This window comes from Canis aureus, chromosome 31, assembly GCF_053574225.1.
Source record: "Canis aureus isolate CA01 chromosome 31, VMU_Caureus_v.1.0, whole genome shotgun sequence".
NCBI classification, from domain to species: domain Eukaryota; kingdom Metazoa; phylum Chordata; class Mammalia; order Carnivora; family Canidae; genus Canis; species Canis aureus.
In genome coordinates this window covers 26,568,894-26,594,182 of record NC_135641.1, presented here as the reverse complement: position 1 = coordinate 26,594,182, position 25,289 = coordinate 26,568,894, and the positions used below count along the sequence as shown (strand labels likewise).

Sequence of the window (25,289 nt, the reverse complement as noted above, 5' to 3'; positions counted from 1 at the left end):
ATACTATAAGGGTGGGTACATGTCACTGTATATTTGTCCAAACCCATTGAGTGTTCAGCACCAAGAATGAACCCTAATGTCACCCATGGACTTTGGGTGATAATGATGGGTCAATGCAGATTCCTCAATTGTACCGCTCTGGTGGGGGATGCTGATAATGAGGGTGGCTGTGCATGTGTGGAGTCAGAGGCCACATGGGATATCTCTCTGTACTATCCTCTCAATTTTGCTATGAAACAAAAACTACACTAAAAAGTCTTAAAATGTTTTTTTAAAGTTTTTTCTTTGTGCTTCAGAAGACCTTCAAGAGACAGTAAAAGCCAAGAAGTGGCAATCTATATAAATGGCTAGAACTGCTCAAAAAATAAACTGCAATTGAGTTCAAAGTGCCTTAATAGTACAACAAGAATTAACCATTTTCTTTGCATTTTATTTTTCTTTCCCTAGAAACATGGCATCCATCATTTCATTTTGGGGGATCACCTAAATTTTAAGGAATAAGAATTTTGAAACCTTTGGTACCCCTAATTTAAGCTGAACCTGCTTTGCCTATAGGAATGTATACATTCATAATATGATTCTACATCTAAACAGGAAAACAAAAATGGATATTTTTAAGTTGTATATTATATACAATGCTATTCTGTAATATTATTTAATAAATCTAAGGTATTAAACTGTTTTCCTGCCATCTAATGTTATAGCCCATAAAAGAACAACTTTTTCATTTCTTTAGTAAAAATTATTAAACCATTTTGATAGTAGACATTTTATTGGCTGAATGAATGTATATGATTGAAAGGTGATATTAACACTGAGTTTAAAGGGGAACGTGCCCTGAGCCTACCATCTGTAGTGTTGTTTTCACATACAACCAGGTAATCTGCACCCCTCCCCACACTGCTGAGGTCATTGCCATGTGAAGGTCACTAAAAGTACATGATAGGAATATCTGTAGTCTAGTCCCTGTTCCAGAGCAAACTGATTCTGATTCCAATGAAATAAAGTATCACATTTGGGAGTATCTCATGTATCAAATGAGGATAGCTTGCTTCCTAGTCTTTCCTGCCTCATAGACTGGCATTTTCAAAATAAGAAAATAATGATTATTTGGTCTGAGTGAGAAACATCAACATTTGAACCTCTGTAATGTTTCTTTCACTGCCTTTTCCTCTTTCTCAATGATAAAAACAAAACCAAGGAACAGACAGATGGACTGACAGATGCAGATACACACCCACACCCCCACACCCCCCCACACACACACACCATCAACACCATTTTCTCAATGCATTTTTATTTATTTTTAAATTTTATTGCATGTCCTGGCAAACATAAATGGCTTATAATTTGCCTCTGGCTCACCAAAAGGCCATTACACAAAATACCAAAAGACAAGCAACAGAAGCTTAAAAAAAAGTATCACATCTATAAGAAAGAAATTTTCAAAACATTAATAAAGCATATAAAACATTTGACATTTGACTTTTGTACAATTATAAAAATAATAAAAAAACACAACCTTTGACATTCAACATCCCACATATTGTATTTTAGGAGAATATCAAGAAAACAAAAGGCAAATGGATTTAATGAAGAAAGTTCTATTCTCCCAGTTTCCAATCACCTCAAACCAAAAACCCATCCACTTGTCAGCAGAGTGCACTGAGCTGAGGCCCTCTGCCTGTAGAATTCTACTAAGCTCACTCTCCACTTGTCTACTCTTCTTTTCCTAGCTACTCCTATACTCAAAGAGCAGAAGTTGCCACCAGGACATGAGGCCAGTAGTTGTGCTTAGCTTTGGCTAGTGCCAAACACATAAGATACAGTACAGGAACTTCTGAGTCCCTAGTGCTACTTGAACAGTGCTGAAATATCTCAGAAGAAGTCCTAGGTTTGTTCAAACCCTCAAGACAGTAGGGGAAGCCATCTGACCCCCCACGTATTGCCAAGGCACAGTTTTCATTCCCCCTCTTAGTAGGTTTTCAAAGTTGCATATTTTTTTCTACAAATTAACAGTGCCCCTTACCATTTAAGCACAATAAAACTTTGAAATCAAGGACTTACTCTCCTTAACATACAAAATAAAAATAATAATAAAAAACAACTTTCCTTCCCCCTATCTTACAGTTTATAGCCTTTTTTTTATTTGACATCATAGTCTTACCAAATGGTGTTTCCCTGAAAATATAAAAACAATAATAATAATAAAAAAAAGTTTCAGCTGTGGTTCTGGAAAACCCACTATCCCAAGAAGAAAATTAAAACTGAAACACAAAGTATGCAATTTCACACACAAAATATATATACACTTTTCAGATGAAACTCATACATTATCCTTTTGAGCAATGTTAGCCCCTTTGCACTTTAAAACAAAAGTGGAAGCTTATGTGCAATCATAGCCCTTTACCAGAATGCACAGAAGGATTTTAGATTTCATTGGTATATGTACAAAATATTTGTTTTAGAGTTTTGGGGGAAAAAAAGCATCTTTCTGAAAGATCTATAGGAATATTGTCACACATTTTCCCAAAGTCTGAAGATAACTCTCCATTTATGTGGTTCAAGCATCACCTCCATTGGAAGGCTTATTCCCTGATCTGTGGGGACATTTTTATGTCTATGACAGTCCAGAAGAGAGATGGACGGGAAACTCGATTCTCACAGTTATTTTCCAACAAAGTCAAACTCTTATTGATCAAAAATGAAAAATGATAGAGTGATCCAACTGATGCCACAGGAAAACTGGTCTAATAATTTTAGAATTTCACTACTCTTGTTTTAAATCTTGAAGAGAGAAAGATAAGCAAGCCTCTACTTGCAGAATGTTATATAATAGGAGGGTTTTCAAAAGAAGCATTTATCAAATAATATTAGCTGTGCTTCAAAAGGTATTTTAATAACCCCAAAGTGAACTACCATCACTAGTAGCAATACCAGTAAAATAAAAAAAAAAACGCCAGCATAGAGAACCATATACATATGTATACAGTCTCACCCATAAAATACGCAATGTAAAAACTACTTGATCAACCCAAAAGTTTGATGTGGCTATTGTGTAGCATCAAACGAACAGAAGGGACATTTTTATGAGTCATGTGTGCCATCAAGCTGTAGATACCTATTACATACATGATACCCCGTGAAAGAAAGGGTATAGATAAGCCATCCAAACAAGTACATTAAAAAAAAAATAAGTTGATAAGTGCAACTCCATTTCCTTTCCTTTAAATTACATTTAAACAATACTCAATGCCCCCACCCAAAAATATATACTGTATATTTATATATTTATATATATAGTCTTAGACTATAAGGGTGAAAATGCTTTATAAAAGTTAATGAGGAATCTTTGCAGCTTAAGGAGACACCCACTGCTCTTTTGCTCACTTCCACCTACACATGACAACTTCAGTCCTGCAAGCAATAGATTTGAAGGCTTAAAGCCAGAACCAGAATCAGATGCCAGGCTGGACATTAGATCAAAGAGAGCCTCTTACTTCTTCCTCCCTTAAGGAGGCAGACTGAGAAGAGGAAGAAGAGGAGCTAGGGAAAATGCTTCGAAGGTCAAGTACTAGCGCCCTGTAGGGAGGCAGACAGACGGGGAGAGGATGGGAAGAGTTCACACCCTGGTGCTCACTCTCCCTCTTCCTTGATGCGCTGTTGCTTGTTGCGACGAGCATCCATGTCAAAGTTGAAGTCGTTCCACTCATCACGGGGTGGGAAGGAGATGGTCTGGCGCAAGGTGAAGCGCACGGCGTCTATAACGCGCTCGCCCCGGGTCTCGCTGGAGCCCACGCTGACTGTAGAGGCGCCACTCGGGGTCCGCAGGAGGTGGGGAGGGGAGGAGAAGTCGTGGAGCTGCCTGTGGTCCAGGATGCCCTTCCAGATGGCGTGGCGAAATTGCTCAGGGATTTTTAGGCTTGCCAAATCCTGTGCAATAGGGAAGGGAATCGGGGAGGATTAGGACAAAGGGACAAGCGGACACTGAGTCAACATCATTTTGTCATTCCCAGTGTCAGATCGAATTGACCTGGATTTATTGATTCTACTTTGGAAAATGTAACTGGTTCTCAATAGTCTTTGGCATTATATATAACTAAGCAAAAGGTACAGCCTTCAGGTGCCATCTCTGTCTGTGGATAACACTCCACTTACTCTCCCCTGGTCTCAGGTTCTTTGCTGGTAAATCAGGGTTAGTAGTTAGATCAGAGGGCAAAAATCCTAAAACGAAAACATAAAATAAGAGTAGCTTCTGACTCTTAAATCTACCTGGCTCTGGGGCAACCCTGGTGGCTTAGTGGCACCTTCAGCTTAGGGCATGATCCTGGAGACCTGGGATCGAGTTCCACGTCCGGCTCCCTGCATGGAGCCTGCTTCTCCCTCTGCCTGGGTCTCTGCCTCTCTCTCTGTGTCTCTCCCTCTCTCTCTCTGTCTCTCATGAATAAATAAATAAAATGTTTTAAAAAATCTACCTGGCTCTAATCACTAGAAGGGATGTTAACGGATCATTGCCACCACTCAATGAGTAGATGAGAATGAAAGATTTCTAACAGGGAGCAGCTCGGGTGGCTCAGCGGTTTAGCGCCGCCTTCAGCCCAGGGCGTGATCCTGGAGACCCGGGATCGAGTCCCACATTGGGGTCCCTGCATGCAGCCTGCTTCTCCCTCTGCCTGTGTCTCTGCCTCTCTCCCCACCCCACCCCCCATGTCTCTCATGAATAAATAAAATCTTTAAAAAATAGATCTCTAACAGGTAATGAACACTTTCTAAATGCCAGGCACTTAACTAATTATTTGACATTCATGATCTCATTTAATGCTCAGATTAGTGGCAGATACCCTTGCACCTGTTTTATAGATCCAAAAGCTGAAGGTCAGAGCGGTCGACCAAGTCTAAAGTTACACGATTAAAGTAAACAATTTGGGGATTCAGGACAGCCTCTGAGCCTACCACTGCCCTAACGGCCAGAAGGCCGCTTGGTGTTTGTATAAATCAGGGCATCCAAATGCAGGTATGTGTCCACATTCTAGGAATGGGAGTAGAAGACATTACAAATATGCTTGATCTTAACTAACTTGGTGACATTGGTCACATTTATCTGCCTTCTCTTCATGAACTTGCTTGGGCAATGGCTCACGTCTTTTATGAAGCAGCATGGTGGGCAGAAAGAACACTGTGCTTGCAGGAAGAAAACCTTGACAGAGGTCCTAATTCTATCACTGACTGGCTCAGACTTTCTTCCTGTCATTTTTCCCTTCTGGCTTCAGTTTCTTCCTTGGTAAAAGGGAATTTCTTCTATGGTCAACGCATATTATGGGCTTGGATGTAAATACGGATGTGAAAGTATTTTGCATATTATAAAGCACATGATCAAAAGCTTAACCACTTGCATTACTATATTAAATTGTTATTAACCCATCCCAGCATCCTAGAGGGGATACTCATGAAAACTCCCCAATTTAACCACATTCTTTTTTTCCAGGAAGGGATGCCAAATAACTCAGACAGGTGTTGAGAGACAAGCTGGAAAAGAGGTTTCTATTTCCAGTAATGAGAGGGAAGAAGCTGAGGCAAGGATGCAGAAATAAGACAGCCTCCCAGTTATTTCCCAGTTTGGATGTCCGTAGTTTGGGTCCTCCGATTTCCATGCTAGGAGAAGAATACACTATAAAGAAGGCAATCCCCACATAGATAAGGAAGCATAACTATGCTTCTGAAACTCTCAATAAGTCCAGAACTCTGTAAACTGCCCTTCATCTAGCTGCATGATTCTCTGGATAGATCTGAACTTATAACTGACAGGTGAGGAAGCTGTGGCCCAGACCCTGGCACAAGACCTAGCCAACACCAGCAGAGGGGGACTTATGGAGGACATCTCCAGATCCTAATAGCCAAGGGAGCATCCTGACATACCCCCAGTGGGGACAGTCAGCAAATGGAAGGCATAATTCTAAAAATATAGGGAAGGGATAAATTCCCTGTTCTATCATGTAGGACTGTCAAGCACAGGGCAACTCTGTTCTATTCAATGGATGGAAATTATTGTAAACTGAAACCTCCTGAAACTTACTCTTAAGGTTTTCTCTATAGTTTTCACTTATAATTTATTCCATCAGGAGCAGCAGCCAGGGTGATTTTGGGGGCGGGGGGAGGAGGGCATAGGGGCAGTATGGCATATACTTGTCATCATGGGGCTGGGGCATTCTCATGCTGCAGGGGCATCTCTAGCATCGGTGCTCAAGGAGGGGAAAGAAGAGATCCCAACTAGAGAAGCAGCAGCAGAGGCAGACAGTATCTTCTTCCACCAGTCCAAAGGGCCCTCTGGAAGCTGGAAAAGAGGATAGTAAACCCCAAAGAGAGCAGCATGAAGAGCAGCCTGGAAGGAAAATCAGATTGCTATAAACCAGAACAATACAAGCTCCCATGTGAGCAGTTCAAGAAGCGGTGAAGGAAGGAAGAAAAAGTTCCCTTCTCTCCAGCTTGCTCCAAAAGACCAAGCACATCAAAGCCAGAGGGAGTGATACTGAGCCCAATTTGATAAACTGAGGCTGAGTCAGGCAAAAGGATAACCCCAAGGTCTCATTATTACTAAAAAGCATGGATGGGACTTGAACCACGACCAGTGATCTTGCTCAATGGTCAGGGATGACTTGGCCCTCTTCTGATAGAATTGAAAATAAATGAACACATGGTTCTGAGAGGAATAGCTGAATCCTCCTTAAGGTCTGACTTTAAAGAAAGGTAGAAGAAGCCAGTTAATAGAGTTAAAGACCAGAAGCTTCCACTTGAGGGCTCTATTCCGGTTCTGTCCTCAACTCATGTGAATAATTCTGCTGTGGTCTCTCCATGTTTTAAAGTGAGAATACTATCACTTGCTTCCTTCTAGTCTCACACAGATTAATGAGAACCATCTAAAAAGTTCTCTGAGTTCTTCAGAGGTTATAAATTTCATGGAGGCGGGAACTGGATTTCCTCTTTCCCACTCTGAATAGAGCATTCATGCAACAGACAAGTGTTGGCTGACCTGCCGAGCAGAGGGACTGGTTGCTATGCTCCTCATGTATGTAGGTTGAGGCCTGGGAATCTTTCTAATCTGGTCATGGTTTCCACCAAAATTGAAGATTGAGGGTATGATTAAAAACAAATGTTAAAACCAGGGGGAACTGAACTACTGGGTGGATGTCACCAGAGGGAGAAAAGGAAGAAATAAAACTCAAGAGAAAAGTCTAACAATTACTTACATCCATGGAGTAATGCTCAATCTGATAGATGGTGGTCAGCCCCTGGGTCGTGAAATAGTCCAGACATGATGAACAGCCCAACCTCGCTAAGAAACTGCAGAGGGAGGAGGGAAGAGGAAGGAGGAAACAGAAAAAGAAAGTTCACCCCAACTGCATTGGCGAGATAAAGGAAAAACCCAACATTTTGCCCTGGGATGCCCTACAGGAGAGACTAGGGGCAGATGAGATAAATCTTATGTGGGCCTTGGATTGGAGGTTTGGGGATGGTTAGTGGCTTGAACTTGAGGTCTATAGATATCAAAATCAACTACAAGGATTCGTGCAGAGCAGCGATTTCCAAATAAATAGTGATTGGTGGAATTTTAGGGGTTTAAACGGGTAAGTGCCTTAGGAGCCATTGCAGGGGGTGAAAGGAAGGAGTCCAGTGGTCAGGTTCCCAGCGCTCTTGCCTCCTGCCTCTTCACTTCCAAAAGAGCACCTGTACTTGAATTGCTTTGCATTGGGGGTTCCTGAGAATGGTCCACATGGCTAAGAAACACTGGAGGCCACTATGGTATGAAGTCGTTAGTGCTTTCTGATTTAGGTCCTACGCAGAATCCAGACCCCTCCTTTTAGGAGCTGGCACCATCACAGAGCCCCAGGCTGGGCGGCACAAGCCATGCGCTTTGCCATCTCTCTGACTGATGCTGCCGTGTACGGCTGCATCAGTCACACGGGGATCAACACACATTGTTCCAGCAGCCCAATGAAAGGATCATTCTGCACACGAAGCAGGGGCAGGCGATGCACACTAGGCGTGAGATGTGGCACCCGCTCTTGCCTCTGTGGGAAAAGATCTCCCAGGCTTCCTGTATTTCTTTCTTCTGGCTGTGTGAACCCCCCTGCCTGGAGCGTGCCTACTTGGCCTATGGCAAAGCAGCAGCGGCCATCAGGCTCTTGAAAGTCCCCGTGGTTTTTGCAAACACTAGAACTTGTTTATGCACATCCCCTTCCCATGTCACGAGGCCACGGTGGCTGAGAGCTATGAGTCCTGGAGAACGGGAAAGGGAGCAAGATAGCAAGTTTACTGCCCTTCTGGGAACCCCAGCCCTGAGCACCAATTTGAAGGCCATACTGACCATGTAACACTCTGAGGGAGGAGGATGGGGTAAGTGAAGATGGGGGAAACAGGCATGAAAAATGATATGCCTATCAACTCGCATTTTCACTTTTTTTCCCATGAGGATCACAGTGTTTTCCTCAAACACCGCTGACCGCTCCACAGATCAGAGGTAGCAGTGCTGAACTTCCACCATGGGAAGGGCTGTTTTCTTTTCTCCCAACTGCATCATGAGCTCTGACAGTGTCCACCCTCCGCCACCCAGAGTTGCTTAGGCCAGGCCCCCAAGGGCACATGTCGTGGACTCACCTGACAAGGCTGCAATCTGTGGGGTACGGAGGTGGGGGAGTGCAGTGGGAGGTGGATGGCATGGAGAGTGGGGGAGGGAGGGCCTGGGTGGGGCTGAGTCCATTCATGTCTCCAGCCATTGGCATGTGGGTGCCCATCATAGGAACTGAACAGAAGCAGGAGGAACAGAGAGGGTTACTGCCGTCATCAGCACCAGCTTCCCAGTGGTCCATCTTGCCTGGTTTAACGTTACCAAGGGCCTCATTCACCAGCCTTCCTGTTCCGCCTTCTCTCTCATTGCACCCCGTCACTCACCCTACCTCTCATCCAACAGAACAGTCACCAAACTCCAGACTAATTCCACACTTTGCGACCTTTGCATGTTCTCTTGGGACAATCTCCCCCTGCTTCTCTCCCTGCTTCTATTGCTCTAACTGCTCATTACTCCTGATGTTAACATATTCCTCTTTGCATTTGCCTTCATGGGCTATATCTCTGTCTCTCTCATTGGGCTAATTCCTCAAGCACGGAGATTAAACCTTGTACACTTCTCCGATCCCCACAAACTCTAGCACAGTGCCTGGCACAGATCATATGCTCGGTAAACTGAGGTGCAGTGAACGCACGTGGAGATCTGTGAATGAGAGAGTGACATCTAGAATATTTGTCTGGGGACAGGAGGATTTTTTGCAATATTCAGGAACCATAGGCCTAATAAGGAGGGATGAAATGAAAGATTCCAGCTCTTTCTTATGGCCCATTTCTGAATTGTAGTCAGGGACACAGCAACATGGATTGGTTTTTTACTAAACTACGAACTGGAAACATTTACCTATCGAGAAGAAAAGCTTACTACTGATAATATTTACAAAACAAATTTTGTCTTTGGGTCAACAAAAGAGCAAAGGTACATATCTACAAAAAGGTTAATGCAATTTGCTTTTATTTTAGCAAATACTCATATGCCAAAGAGGAAAGGCCTCTGCCACTAATAGGCCAGCCTGTTGGGAGCATGGGATTATCGCATCTCATCAGTTTTCCCTCTGACTTTGCTGACGGATATCAAAGACAAATTGTGAAGTGTCAATGAGGAGAAGCAGGCAAACTGTAAGTTACACAAATGTGAAGGAACAAGAGGACTCTAAGATGTCACAAGGAAGAAAATAAAGTAAAAACACACATGGTGCTTTTTCCTTTTACTATCAAAGCAACAGGCCTGTCAAAGGGTGAGGATTTGAGCCTTAGGATGCATTGATCACTAGTCAGAGAGCAGTCTGGCTCTCAAGTCTTTGTTGCCAGACCAGGCAACTGTACCGCATACACTCTATCTCATGTGAATCTGAATGTTTGCCATCAGACCATAGTGTCACAATCCTGCTTCCCTAACTTCTTAAAACAAAAACAAGACCCCTTAGTCTCTTCGAGACAATACTGAAATGCACGTTAAAAGGCTTGATCAGAATAATCAAGGATTTCAAAGGACAAGACCGAGGCCTTGTTTTCTGAGGGCAGTGCTTGGGTTCTGCATCCCTGAGGGTTTTCGACATCCTCCTGCACTTTTACCTCCTTTTGTCTTTCTCTAGTTTGGGCAGCCACTCTGCTAGATTTTGTTCCAGCAGATAAGCTAATTCTATTTACAGCAAAGCTATACAGCAATCGTCATCCATCTGGAGGCCCGATTCTCACAGTAGCCTCTTATGCTTAGTTGATGCGAGGAATCTGCGCGTGAATAAGTGAAAGGGGGATGCCCTCCTCTAGGCCAGCTCCTAACTGACTGTATGCGGGCGGAGCAGACAAGCTGAGAAGGCCAAGATCACAGGGACACAGAACCGTAAGATGTTCAACGTGCAGCGCGGTAATCTTGTGAAGGGAAACGGAGCAGGAGAGCACAGAGGGGACCTGCCCACTGCCCACTGCCCACCATCGCACAGCTCATACTGCCACGGAGTCCAGACTGCCGTCTATGGCTCTGGACTCTGAGGCCTACCACACCATGCAGCCTCCCACCTGCTGGGTGTACCCCCTTTTTGCTTTCTCAAAGGAGGGAGCCGGTGGGCCCCTGTCCAGGTTGACAGAAAGTAGACCGTGGCTGTCACACGGATCCTCTTCCCTCCTCTACCTCTACCTCTGTGCTTTGTCACGAATTGCACACTTCAAAAGTAACAGAATGTTCCTTGTGAGAAACTCACGCCCCTTGGCTGTGATCTGCTCTGTCCCACTGCGCCCCTCCTGGGCCCAGGAGCAAGCCTGTCCCCCAACCCGGAGCAGGGTCTTCCCCGGCGCCAGCCCCCAGGACCCCCAAGGAGCAGCAAAAGGGAGGCGCTCTTACTGTTGGCTCCCATGCCGTCGGGGATGGTGGTGGGAGTGAGCGCGTTGCGCTGCTGCGGGTTGATCAGCTGGCTCACGGACGGCAGCTTGTTCATGCTGTTCATTTTGTTCAGAGGTGGGGAGCTGTTGCCGTACGTAGACTGAGACTGCATCGAGGTCCTAGGAACACAGACACGGGAAGGATGGTGAGCGTGTGACACTGATGAGGTGGGACTGGTCAGACTCCACAGGCCTCAGATGAAGCTGGGCCTTGAACTCTATACGCTTGCAAAAATACTCCTCAGAGCCCTACCACAAGAAGTTATTTGTGTCTCCACCTGAGAACGTATTTATTTTTTCTTTTTAATGAGAAAGGGATTGCAAGGCTATCATCAAATCATATTTTTTTTTTCCTGCATGTATGGAGTACAAAGTTGAATGTTTTCCTAAAGAATCTCTTGTTTTTTTTTTGGAGGGGGGGGGGGTGTAATTGCATCTTGTTTCTGCCTCTCTATTTTTTTTCCTCCATCCCTTTCTCCTCTCTTGCCCTGCAAGTCAAACAAGCTTGAAAATCAATAAGGGAAAAGAACTTGGTGAAGACCCACAGGCTTATGAAAGACATGCAGATGCCAATTTCAAACTGCAGCTGAGGCCCTTTCATTTGCAGCCCCCTGGGCCATTTGGAAGAGGCAAAAAATAAGGGCAAAGCCAATCACACGAGGAATTTTGGCAGCACAACCAGCTGTCACACGGAGGGCCCCATTGCAGAAACGTGCTTTCTCAGCTTAGATGTTCACAGGCCACGAGAGAACCCACGGGGAGGCCAACAGCCTCTCCACACAGGAGAAGCCTGGAGCCCAGACAACTATTCTATTGACTTTTGACAAGTCTCCTGGGAGACAAAGGGAAAAAAAAAATCTGTTCAGCATAACTTCAATTTGGAAATTTACTGGGATTGGTTGGTCATATGATGCATTATATTACATACAATATTCCCTACTCAACTTCTATCCCTCACTTTTCCTCTGATTGTAGAACCAGTAATTTCTACTATAATCATAGTAGGAGAGAGCATTAGAAAATCAAAGTTTAAGACTCTCTCTAGCAGATATTAGAAACCATTGTTCCCTGGGTGGGCCACGAAACATCTTTGCATTTGTTTTCTCACAGGAAAGCCATATGAACTAAATACATATAGAGCTGGATGTTAGAGGTAGAAAGTAGAAAAGCTGGTAGGAAACAGTCCCATCTGTGAGATGTTCATAGACTAGTGGGTACATGGGGATAACAATCCAACCTACCTTGTAGGGTATCAAGAGAACTGGAAAGGAGAAGATGAAGAACTTTATAGACTATATGGAATTTGTAGTGAATAATTGCTGTGACCACAGAATGAAGACTGGGCTTGAGCCTGTTTCTAACTCATGGTGAGAAACATTCCCCCCTTTTACAATCGTCCAATAAAATGCATTATTTTCTGTATCTTTCCTCTCTGCAGCCATATTTGTAGTAGTGGACAGAGGAAAAATAAAGTTTTCTGAGTTTTATTACAGATCTATAAAATACAAAATTTTGAGGGCTGTTTAAATGGACCCAGGTTCCAGACAAACGTAATATAGTAATGTCTGAAAGAATAATAAAAGGTGGCTCTAGCATTTGAAGGCTACAATAGGACTACACTTGGGCTTTGAAGCTGCCGCTCTGCATTCTCCATAATTACACAAAACAGGGAAGGCTCCATTCCTTATCACTGGAGAGCCACAGCTAGAGGAATTCAAACAATATGCTGCGTACACATTTGCATAAATAAGTATGACAGTTGATGTACAATTAACAATTCAGCTGCATTTTACAATTACTGATTTTAAGGTAGGAGGGCATTGATTTTTCTCTTTAGACTTTTTTTAAGAACTCACAAAATTATAGGTCCATATCATATAAACAGGTGTTTATATAGTAAGTCCTCCCAGCTCAAGACACTTCAGATTACTAAGTTCTCCTTTATCCATTTTCTGAGTGATTGCCACATCCCTATGGAGGAGAACATAGTGTGGCGGGCAGAGATGAACAGCAATTATTACATCTGTTTTACATAGGTGTAAAACATAAGGTCCTAAAAACAAATGTACATAAATCCATACTAGTAAATGATGAGTTGAAAGGTCTCTTGGCTCCTAGTCCAAGACTTTCTTTCTTTTATTCTATGGCAACTTCCCAGAAATAAGACAGTAGTGTGCAGTGAGTTACAGAATCGAGACATGGGACACCTGGGTGGTTCAGCGGTTGAGCGTCTGCCTTTGGCTCAGGGCATGATCCTGTATTCCTGGGATCAAGTCCCGCATCAGGCTCCTTGCATGGAGCCTGCTTCTCCTCCCTCTCTGCCTGTGTCTCTGCCTCTCTTTCTGTGTCTCTCGTGAATAAATAAATAATTTTTTTTTAACAAATGGGTGAAGTGGTAAGAGGAATGTAGATGACCAATGTATAGTTGGGGCAAGGGCTATAGCGAAGGCAGCCTCCCCAACTATCATTGAATCCACTCAATCCCTGCATGGAAGCCTTGCATTAAGAGTCAGCACTTTGGATATACTGAGGAACATTTGTAAATCCAAATGGTCTTAGAGAAGTACGGAAAAGCACGGGATAAGGCAGCCAAGAGTTGCTTTGCCAGGTACTTCTTCTCTTTGCCCACAACAAAGTACCTAAGATGCCAGGGTATTCAGACACCAGAGACAGGTTGGTCTTCTATAACCTAAAGGGACCTCTTTCTCTCTCATTCCCCAAAATCAGTCAAATGCAATCAAGAGCTAATGGAAGCACTGCTTGAACCACTGATGTCCATCATTAGGAAAATAAAAATATGTTTGAAAGCTTTGCATTTTCCCGGACTCTTTATTATAATACATTCCTTCTTCCAAATCATTTTTAATATTTTTTAAGGTTTTATTTATTCATTCATGAGAGACATAGAGTGAGAGAAAGAGGCAGAGACACAGGTAGAGGGAGAAGCAGGCTCCATGCAGGGAGCCCGACATGGGACTCAATCTTAGGTCTCCAGGATCCCACCCTGGGCTGAAGGCGGCACCAAACCGCTGAGCCACTGGGGCTGCCCTCCTTCTTCCAAATCCTAAACATCCCTTCTCTGTTTTGTTTTTGTGGGTCTTTATTTTTTACCATTTTATTAGGTCACTATTATGAGCAGCTTTAACTAGTTTAGGAAGTTAGCTCAAAAACCACAGATGAACAAAGAAGGAACATGAATTCTGGAGTCAACCAAAACATCCAGGTTTAGATGTTTAGGTTCTAACTTACACAAATTAATTGATCTGGCATAAAATAATTGACTTCGGATGTTATGTACAGTCTCTGGAATCTCATTTCCTTAATCTGTAGATCAGATATTATACTTATTCTAGAAAAGGTGCTATGAAGACTAGCATGAAATAATATGGAAATGATACAGAAACAACTGAAGTGTCCACTGAAATGTGAATGGATAAAGATGTGATGTATGTATAGATAACTCTATCTATTTATCTATATAATAGAATATTACTCAGCCATAAAAAGAATGAGATCTTGCCATTTGTGACAAAATGAATGGACCTAGAGGGTATTATGTAGGGTGAAATAGGTCAGATAGAAAAAAAAAATATTGCATGATTTTACCTATATGTGGAACCTAAAAGTAAAATTAATGAACAAATGAAACAAAACAAAAATAAGTCCATAAATACAGAGAACCACCTGGTGGCTGTCAGAGGGGAGGAAGGTTGAAGGGATGAGCTAAGTAGGTGAAGGAGATTAAAAGTTACAAGCTTCCAGTTATAAAATAAATGTCTCAGGGATGTAAAGTACAGCATAGGGAATAGAGTCAATAATACAGTAATAACTCTGTATGGTGACAGATGGTGACCACACTTAACACGGTGAGCATTCTGTAGTGTATATAAATGTCAAATCACTGTATTGTACACCTGGAATAATATAATATTGTATGTGAACTATACTTCAATTTAAAAAATAATGGATTTGTAAAAATAATTTAAAAATAAAAACTTAAATGATATTTCATTCTTTATGGAAAAAAATGATTAAATTAGATTATGTAAGAGCCCTGGACGTTGTCGTATAATTTATAGATGCTCAAGAAACAATGGTTCATTTAACTTTTACCCTGCAGGATCAAATGTTTCATACTCTAGTGTTTGGTCAAGGGGATGAGAGGCATCAGTTAAACAATTAACAGAAGGAAGTGGCAAGGATTCTCACTTGAACAAATCCAGGATTTAGGTTGAGTGGATGAAAGGGGACAAGAGAGTGCAAACAAGTAAAAAATTCTGAATGCCTCTCATTTAATGTGGAAGAGAGGGTTAAAGACACAGGGAGCATGGTCAGGCCAGTCTGTTTATTATTCAGCTTGCAATGTCTGAAATACAAAGAGCATTCTGATAAGCTCTATGTACCACAGAAAAAGGAGCGAAGCTGAATAAATCTGTGACCAATTTAAAGGCCTTGAAAAACCACCTTTTTTCCCTCTTTACACATATAATGTTATGTTATAGTTCTTGAATGTACAATCCTAAAGATTACTGGGGAATTTGAAGAGAAGGAAAAAGTGTTCAAGGACAACAGGACCTGTAGCACTATGAGTTTTTTACCCACTATTCCCCAACACACACACACACCCCAAAACTGAAAAAAGTGAGAATATAACTATCCTCAGAAAAACAACCAGGTGTCAGTTCAGACTGTTTTCTCTAGAGGAGTACTAGATTTTTCCAGGAATCCAACATAACAGAAATATAGAAAGGTATACTTCATGTATTTCTAGTTTTGAAGAGAAATCCTGAAAAAGTCAAGTCCCAATTCTTAATTCTAATGACTCAGTCTTCTGTGTAGATTGCTTAGAATAAAATTCAGTATCTCAGAGCTATAAGTGACATTTAGATCATCCAGGATTAAAAAATAGTTTTCCTGAATCCAAGCCTAGTGACTATTTATGTGACAGAGAGTCCAAATGCTTGAAAAGACACAAATTCAAGTCATCTTCTCTGACTTGCTGATGATACCTATAATTCAAGAAAAGGATTCTTCTTCTTTTATTTTATTTTTTCCTTAAGTCTCCCATTGCTAGTTAAAAAGTAACTCTTTAGTAGAACTGGTGATACCCCAGGGTAAATCTATCTCAGTAAACTATTTCTGGAGTGCAGAATCTGAGGAGGGAAAGTGATACTGTAGATAAAGCAAAACACCTATATGAGAAAGGTCAAAAAAAGGGAAGCCATGTAACTTCAGAAAAGGTGGTGTTCCTCCTCAAAATTTTGTCCACTACTGTCCTGCCTGTAACCTTACTCTCTAGCTGGGTAATCTTGATTTTTAAATAAAAAGGCATCATTGATTCTCTAGATAGATCAACTATAATTATAAAATATTTTCCATTAGTTCAAATATATTAATTTATATGTCACTATTAAAAACTTACATAAAAATGGGGTGAAAGAAAAAAACTTGTGACAGAAAAGGCAAATGTTAAAAAAACTAAACATATTCACTAACCCTTTTAGGGATTTGTGAACCCCTTGAAAGACGATTAGAAAGTTGTTACCTTTATTGAAAATACCTTGCCAATATAACGAGCTTATCTGATTTTACTAATATGCTTTTATCTCAAATATAAAAATATTTTTATTAAGTATTTTTAAAGCTATTACATTAATTATTTTTATTCAGAAACAATGGTTTTTGAAGCATTTAAAAACAGTTACTCAAAGATCAGAACATAGTGTAATTTTTTAAAAAATGGACAATTGGTTCCATTACATATTTCTGGATGAATATTTGCTAATGCCTACATCACAGAAGCCAAATAATTTAGTAAACCTGGATTTGATTTAAGTTTGGCAACCTAAGTTATAGCTTGAGACTTGTTCAGAGACGTGGACAAATGATACCATAGTGCCTGACTCCTTATGATGAAATCAAACACCCATGGGGCTAAAATATATTTCAAGTTGGTGTAGGAACTGAAATGTATTTTTAGGACTGATGACCTTAATTCAGAGCATCTTAAGTAAAAACACCAAATACTGACAGAAGTGGAGACAGAACCAGTGACTATTCATTATTCTTGTTCTTTAGACTTCCACGTGGTACAGCAAGCACTCAAATGTAAATATTCTAGTATTTAAGGAATTAAAAAAAAAAGGAAGAGAGACAGAAAAGAAAAACTGCAAGATGAACCAAGATGCAAAAGTTTATTGAAAATTAAAATCACACATCCATAAAGCAACAGCCTCAAAAACAAGAAATCATTGCTGTGATAACACAGAATAAAGGGCCGGTGATCTGGTGTGGGGAGACGTAGGGGAAGATTTTTAAAGTCTTCATACAATGACTTTTAAATACATTTTTAAAATGGAAAGAAATAGATTCTCTAAACTCTTTGAGGAAAAAAAAAATCAGCTACTCTTTCCATCTTTAAGTTTCAGACCAGCAGTGTTGATTTTAACGTGTGTCTGCTTGGAAACCACTTAAATCAAATGTAAGTGTCGTGGACAAAGGAGTGTGAACAGTGCCAGCAATATAGCTAGTTATATGTAAGGACTGAGATATAGGGGCCCCAATAAACAAATTAGTCATAGATTTGGTGGAAAGGACTTTGAACTCCATTTTGGCCATTGAAAAATGGTCTATAACTGCCTGGAACAATATTACAGGGGTGGTTTTACCCTTCTATTAAAATGACAAAATAGGTTTATCTGCCTTGGGGTCTAGACAACAGCTTTGGGGGTAGGGCTCCAGGGTTTCTGTAAGCAAGGAAGACCATCATATCAGATGCCAACAAGGTGGCAGTGGTAGGATCTGACACAGTGTTCATGAACTTTCTATCTACATATGAGGGGAGGAGACTGATAATGCAAATTCTCAAAAAGAAGAAAAGAACCATCTCCCCACATTGGCTACTTACAGTAATTATCGTCTCTCTGCCCAGCAGTATACTTGACACCTTAGTGTGTTACTATTTGCAATATTATTGCATGACCAGCATTAAAATGGCCTGAGGCTCTTAATCGCCTACAATTTTCTTATGCACAGACAATAACAACTTTTTTTTCCTTTTCTTAAAAAGACATTTTAAGTTTGAGACCTGCTCAAAAAGCTTCTTTATGAGTTTTAGAAACACAACAGAAAGTAACAGAAAAGGGTTCCACTAACCATCGTAATGCCCCTCTTTCCAACCTGAGCCCCTCCCTTCTAAGAAAAAACACAAAAGCTCACGGACAAACACAGGGGTTCCTGACTGCCCAGTGCTAGATCTAAGGATGCAGAATCTGCAGAAAATGACCTTTCTTGTAAGTTTTGAGTCCCTTCAAAAGATTTTCTTACTAGTGGCTGTGTGCCTTCAAGCAGTGGGGTCTCTGAGCCAAAGTGTCTTCAAGTCCTGCTTACGAGGGCTCGACACACACGCACACGCGCGCACACATACGTACATGGGAACATAAGAAACACACACTCAAAATACAGATACGGGGCTCTACGGGTACACTGATCGGTTTGGAGGGCTGGAATGTCTAAAGAAGACGTCAGACTGTTTCGGGGTTTCTCTCCGGGACTCCAGAAGCTCATTCCTGAAGCAGGCTGAAAGGAGACTGCAGAGAGGAACCAGAGAAAAAGGAGAGGTGAAGGCTTTGGACTTCATATATCCACATCAACTGAATACAGAAACGCCCTCCTACCTTCATGATCACAGAAAGACAGAAGAGAATGCCTAGAAAGCTGTTTCTGCTTCTTCCTCATCATCCTCCTTTAAAATTTCTCAGAGAGGACTTCTCAAGATTTTTATGAAATGAGAGAAGGCAGTGGTAGTTAACCAGAAAATCAGAATCACCTGTGTAACTTTGAAAAAATCCTAGATCCCTCAGAGACCAGGCTGGGGCCCAAGCAGATATAGTTTTAACCAGTTCCACAAGTGATTCAGTTGAGGACTGCTGTGTCAGGGTAGGTCATGGTACTTAGTAAAGTGTTTGGCACATTGGACTCAATGAATTGAAAAATAATGCAGAGACAAGAATTAATTTTAATCTTTGGGAAAATGTCATCGGCCCAATTATGACACCTCATTATTGTTCCTGTCTAGCCTAACTATGAAGCATGAAGAAATATGATCTTATCAATCTGGGGGCTGCATCATCACCCACTTGTAAAGAACCTTTAATGAGCATTTTGTATGTGCCCAGAATGAGATGGATAAATACCTTAATCCTTTCAGTCACAAACTTGGCCTACAAATGCACATATCAAACTCATGAAAGCAACTTTTACATAATTAAGAAATCAATTATGCCACAAGGATGCCAGGAACAAATCCTTTTATTTTGCTAAAGATTGCACAACCCCATGATCTGTTTGGGAATTATTTCCCAGATGGCTTTTGAGTCACATTTGGTTATTCCTTGCAAAGGAACAAAGCCATTTTTACCTGCTTAGGGCTGGAATTCAGTCAACCATCCTCACCAGCAAGGACTGAGATCATCTTAAAGAATGTGCCAGCATACAAATTAGCAGGGAAGCAATTTATTCTCAGGTAAAAAACTATAGCTTGGACTTCTTGTTTGGATGTTATACTTTGAGGCCTCTCCTGGAGCAAGGGGCTGAATGAGACAACATGCAGAAATCATGTTTTCGTTATGATAAGAGTATATGGACCATAGGGGTTCAAACACTGAGACCTAGAGGTGAGATTTGTAGTGCAATGAGATATGACAACCTAGAAAAGTGATTTAATCTACCTGAATTTAATTAGTCTGAGTTTTTTCCTCATTACCAATTCAAAGCTAATAACTCTCTGCCCTAACAACTGTCTAACACAGCTGTGAAATTCAGAAAGTAACGCTGTGTAAACTATAAAAGCTGTGCAGGTCCCTTGACCTATAAGGTTGAACCAAATGAAACTGTCAATATCCACCTATTTTCATCTATGAGACTGGCAATTTCAAACTAATACTCTGGACATGTGAATGATTTCTAAATCAAACTTAGAAATATGGTCTAAACTACACCTATTGATGAGATAGAGATTTGTGTATTCTCTCTCTCTCTCCCATATTGATAAAGCCAAAAATACTGCTAGCTTCCCCCTCAGCTATGCAATCTGAGGGAATGTTATCGATATTCTTGGAGAGAGTCATAGCCAAAAGAGCTTAAAGAGATAAGACTTCATACTGAAAGGATAAATACCAACTGATACAAGAGACCTAAAAGTGACCACAGATGCTTGCTTTAGTTTTACTACTATAAGTTTCTTAACTAATGAAGCAGACAAAGCATTGCAAAGAGCTGTGTCTTCCAAATCTGACTGTCATCGTAGCTTTATTATGAGCTGACCATGAAATCACAGGTGTTATTCACTGGGTCTCCATTTCCCTAGCTATGGTATGATGAGATTAGAACTATGACCCTGAAGATCCCATTCTACTCCAGTATTCTCTGACCTGCATTACTGATCATCTACAATCGTCAAGGGATAATCAAGGACACCCTTAGGAAACATTAGGGGACTCTTAGGATGTCACATATTTGTGTTACGATTCAAATAAATCCATCCGGTAGAAACTAAAAAAATAATTTTCCAGGGGAAAATAAGAGTTAGAGTAAGTAAAATTTTAACAAAAGGATATTGGCCTGAGATCAGAATGGAAGCCAAGAAGGAGGATAAACTACAGGAGAAAATGAAAAAGTAATACTCTTGGTTCAAAGTGCGCACATCAAAAGATTGCTAAAAAGGTCTCAAGCAGCTTCTGTAAAATTGTCTTAAGAGCCAATGTCCCTTGAAAATGTGAAGGCAAGGAGTCTAATGTTAAGAGTGGGTCTAGTTTGTCCCCTCACTAGATTCTGACTCCAGAAACATAACTCCAGATGTTTATTCCAATGTGAGCAAATCAACTAAACTCAAATTTCTTGGTAAATGGTATAAAGCCTCCTTATATCTATAACAATTTGATTCACGAAAACTCAATGTGCAACTTATCCTCCATAAAGCCTATGATCATGAAGGTAGCTGAAGGGATTTTTGCAAAAGGAAAACCATGCACAAATAAAAAGCAAGCAGAGAGAAAACACACAGCAAGAAACTAATAGAAGTAATTCAACTGAAAATATTTTATTGCCGCTTAGTAGAAACTGTGTATTTCCTTCCCACTAATTTTTCCTCTACTAAAAAGAAAAGCACAAAATTGATCCCTTACCAGCATAAAATTGGTCTATATTTTTGGAAAGGAAATCACAGGCTATTATAGGCATTTTCCAAGCTGATTTATTCTTTTCAAATGATTGCCAGGGAATTAGATTTCCATTTTTCTTTGTCTAGTCATTCATGCTCTTTTTTGGAGATTTGCATGAAAATAAAGAGAGCTGGAAAAAAAAAAAAAACCCAGGAGAAGAACACAGCAACTGGAGAATTTATAGAGATGTGTATCAATCATTGGAGGCCGTGTATATATGACATAACAAAGGCAAAATTAGACCAAATGTCTGTATTTTGCAAAGATTTCATTTTGCAGTCTGCCACATTTCCATGCACAAATCATCACACTGAAGTTAGCTCTTGTACACTGGGAGATAACAACTCAAAAACATGCAATAATGCTTTTAAACGGATACCCCAGGGAACCATGAGGCTCTGCTCCATCACTATTTATCTGTTGCTACACTTGCAGAAAAGGGACAATATGTTTCTAATATCTTTTGGGCTTTTGAAAGTAACACAATTTTAATATGCATTTTCTTCTTTGATGAAATAGACTGCTTTATGAAATATGAATTATAAGATAATTTGCCTTCAGAGCAGTGCCAGCCATCCAGACTAAGCACTGGATAACTCATCACATGTGAACATAGGGTTCTGTATGTTCATGTACACCATGCAAACAAACACAAATTTCCCAAGCCCCCGACTGACTAAGGCAGATCTTCTTGCTTATAAAATCTCTAGAAGCGTGTCACTAAATGATTCCTTTTATGGCGTGATCTAGAGGAGTTGTTTCAAATTGTCTTATTAACTTACACAATGCTCAGAATGAATTTGCAGAGCTTTCTTAAGATTCAAAAAGTGGTCTGGTTAGGAATTCACCATGAATTTGTAAACTATGGGAAGGTAGGAACTTCCTCTTTCCCATCTTTATCCTTAATGCTTCCCCGTAACAGATATTTAATAAAAAGTTTGTTACATGAATAAACTATTCCAGTCTTAACCCTATTTTGTGTCTGGATGGGCATGCCTAACTTTCTCAGACAAAAGAGAGCTCTGTTAAAGGGTGTCGTTTTGTCAGATACCGAAATAGCACTTTAAAAATCACTGTAGGCTTTCTTAAACATTTTCATACCTCTCTAAAAGTAGATGATACGGGATATAAGATATATCTATTTACATTTTATCAGGCATTCCAAATAAATACAGCTTTAAAAAAAATTCTAAGCCTAGGGACTCCTGGGTGGCTCAGCGGGGGAGCATCTGCCTTTGGCTCAGGTTGTGATTCTGGGGTCCTGGGGTCAAGTCCTGCAGCAGGTTCCCTGCATGGAGCCTGCTCCTCCCTCTGCCTGTGTCTCTGCCTCTCTCTCTCTCTGTGTCTCATGAATAAATAAATAAAATCTTAAAAAAAAAATCTAAGCTTTCAGGGGGCCTGGGTGGTTGAGTAGGTTAACCATCTGCCTTTGGCTCAGGTCATGGTCTCAGGGTCTTAGCATCGAGTCTACCTCAGTCTTCCTGCTCACCGAGGAGCCTGCTTCTCCCCCTCCCTTCTGCCCCAGTCTCCCTGCTCATGCTCCCTCTTGCTATCTCTGTCCCTGTCTCTCTCTCATAAACAAACAAATAAAAACTAAGCCTTCAGAGGCAATGAAGGAAGATCCACTCATTTACCTAGAACAAGAACTGGCAAACTATAGTCAATGGGCCAAACCTGGCCCATAGGCTAAGAATGGTTTTTACATTTTTAAAATGTATGAAAATTTAGAGGAAGAATTAGTTCATGATATGAAGTTATATGGAATTAAAGTTTCAGTGTCCATAAAAAGTACCAGCCCCTCTCACTGATTTAACATATTGTGGTTGCTTTTGTGCTTGAGGCAGAACTAGGTAGCTAGTTGCAAGAGACCATACGGACCAGAGAGCTGAAGATGTTTACTACTGGTGTTTCACAGAAAAAAAAAAAAAAAGTTTGTCAACTCTTGTGCTAAATGGTCAGATTTTCTAAACCACACCACTCAATAAGTATCAATTTGGCCTGACCTGACAGTACTGTTCCTGTTAGTTGGAAAAAGATTATCATGGAGTAACGAGTTCTGCATGATATGCTACTATATAATGCTTCTGAGGTCATTTTGGTGAGCCAAACATTTCCAGAGAGAACTAGAGGCAATTTGGGAGTGTTTCTTAATACCATCACTTGCATATTTCCCTCTTAAGAGAGAGGCACTTATCCTCTCTCAGTTGTAAATGATGTTACAGGTCTGTTTCTTTGATCCCTGCTGTAAGATTGTTCAAGAACTAAATCAGTTTTACACTTGAATATATCCTAAATAATATATAGGATTGGCAATGGGAATTTTGTCTGCAACCCCGAGTCTCATTCTTTTGGAATACTCTGTCTCCCCAAGAAACCTCCTGATTAAACTTCCCACTCAGCCTTACCATAAAACCTTCTAATTATGATTTGCAAAACTTTCATGCTCAAAGTAAATGGTGAGATCCCTTCCAGGCAAAAAAGTTCTTAAATGTTCAATGAGCCTGAAGTCATTTAAGGGAGAGCACACTTGTTTTCTGCCCCTCTGCTGCCCACCCTGTACCCCATAGCCAACAGGTGCTCAGAGATGCTTCTTGACTATCACATATGCAGTCCAACTCCTCAGTTGCACTTATGTTGATTAAAAAGAGAATGAGGAGCCCTCTTTCTTACATTTTCCATGGCTCTCTATAGCAGCTAATAATATATCAGAAAATAACCATTATTTACTGTTCATTTACATTTCTATTATAAAAGACAATCTTTGCCTTCGGCAAGATGATTTGAGCTTTATTCCCTCTTGTCTGAGGAGTAGAGCCCCAATGTTTGGAATACTTAAATGGGCCCAAAATGTATACATTTTACATTATCTACAGAGACTTTGCCAATATTTCCAATATAGACACTTACTTGAGCTAACAAGTGATTATTCTTAACCACAGAAGGGTTAAGTATCAACAGACTTAATTTGATAACTTTCCTTTCTCCCATAAGAACTATTCTATTCTGATTATTCACAAAATAGTATCATCAAAGATGCTCAAGACTCAAGGTAAAAATTAACATATAAATATATACATCGCATGTATATTCTAAAATGGTTGCCAAATGTGGCCCAATTTATGTAAAAATGTATTGCTGGAAGATAACCAAGAACAGAGATGCTAAATCATGGCAATTAGATTCTGCTTTGACCTTTTGCATCCACACAGCTTTCTAATGAGCGTGTGTTAGGTCTCAGAATCCTCCACAGAGCTCTCACAGAAGCCACATATCGCAAAACCTATGTGTTATTCCCAGTCTACAGTGGTTTTCCCAGAAGTGGATTGTGTGTATCTCAGGCAAGGTACAGGCCAATCCATTGGGAGGAGGGAAGATCACATGTTGTTAAATATACACATTATGGCTAGAATAGAGTGGGTGCTCAAAACTCTTCTATTGATAGGTGTGTGTGGATGAGGGGTTGAGAGAACAAACTCTTTGCAAGTCTCTGTAATTCACCCAAAATGGTTTAGCATCAATTTCAGAAGCTGGGTGGACCTTCTCAAGGCTATGGAAAGAAACCTAGAAGGCTGTTAAAACTGAACAACGAGCTCATGTGAACCTACGGTGTTCTGCTGTCTCACATCCTCACCTTCTACATCCCCCACCCAGCACCCCACTTCTGATGCAAATGAACGGTCACGCTTACTCACGCCTCCTAAGAGGACACATCGACACACTCACTGTTTCTGCAGCAAATGCTGGTGCTGCTGCTGCTGCTGCTGCCTGTATGTCTCGATCGTGTGCTGAGGCAGATACTGCATGAGCTCCAGGGACTCCTTGATCTTCAGCAGCATCTCATAGGTCTCGCGGCCCCTCACCTACGTGCAGACCATAAGGAAAGAGAAAGGGGAAATGAAGAACTCTAGAACAGCCGGCAGTACAGTCAGTCCTCCTTATCTGTGGACTCCATGCTGACGCATTCACCTGTTTACTAACATTCATCTGTAAGGTGAAAACCAATACTGGCATTGCTCTGTGATCATTCACAGACCCACAGAGTGACCGCCGCAGCCTCGCAGGCATGTTCCC

General features: G+C 41.0%; 1 protein-coding gene across 10 annotated transcripts in view; it reads right to left on the bottom strand.

Moving 5' to 3' along the window:
• Nucleotides 1-1,280: 1,280 nt before the first annotated feature.
• TP63 (tumor protein p63) overlaps nt 1,281-25,289 on the bottom strand; it is a 218,115-nt gene continuing 194,106 nt past the window's right edge. For 9 of the 10 annotated variants that reach the window (XM_077880066.1, XM_077880065.1, XM_077880067.1 and 6 more), the window contains 5 exons: nt 24,942-25,078; nt 10,961-11,118; nt 8,653-8,797; nt 7,245-7,338; nt 1,281-3,933 (listed from right to left, as the gene is read on the bottom strand). In XM_077880066.1, the coding sequence (XP_077736192.1) occupies nt 3,637-3,933; nt 7,245-7,338; nt 8,653-8,797; nt 10,961-11,118; nt 24,942-25,078 (831 nt within the window). In that variant the 3' untranslated portion in view covers nt 1,281-3,636. Of the gene's footprint in view, nt 3,934-7,244; nt 7,339-8,652; nt 8,798-10,960; nt 11,119-17,173; nt 18,588-24,941; nt 25,079-25,289 lie in introns of those variants that run through there. The other variant, XM_077880075.1, reaches the window with a different exon arrangement.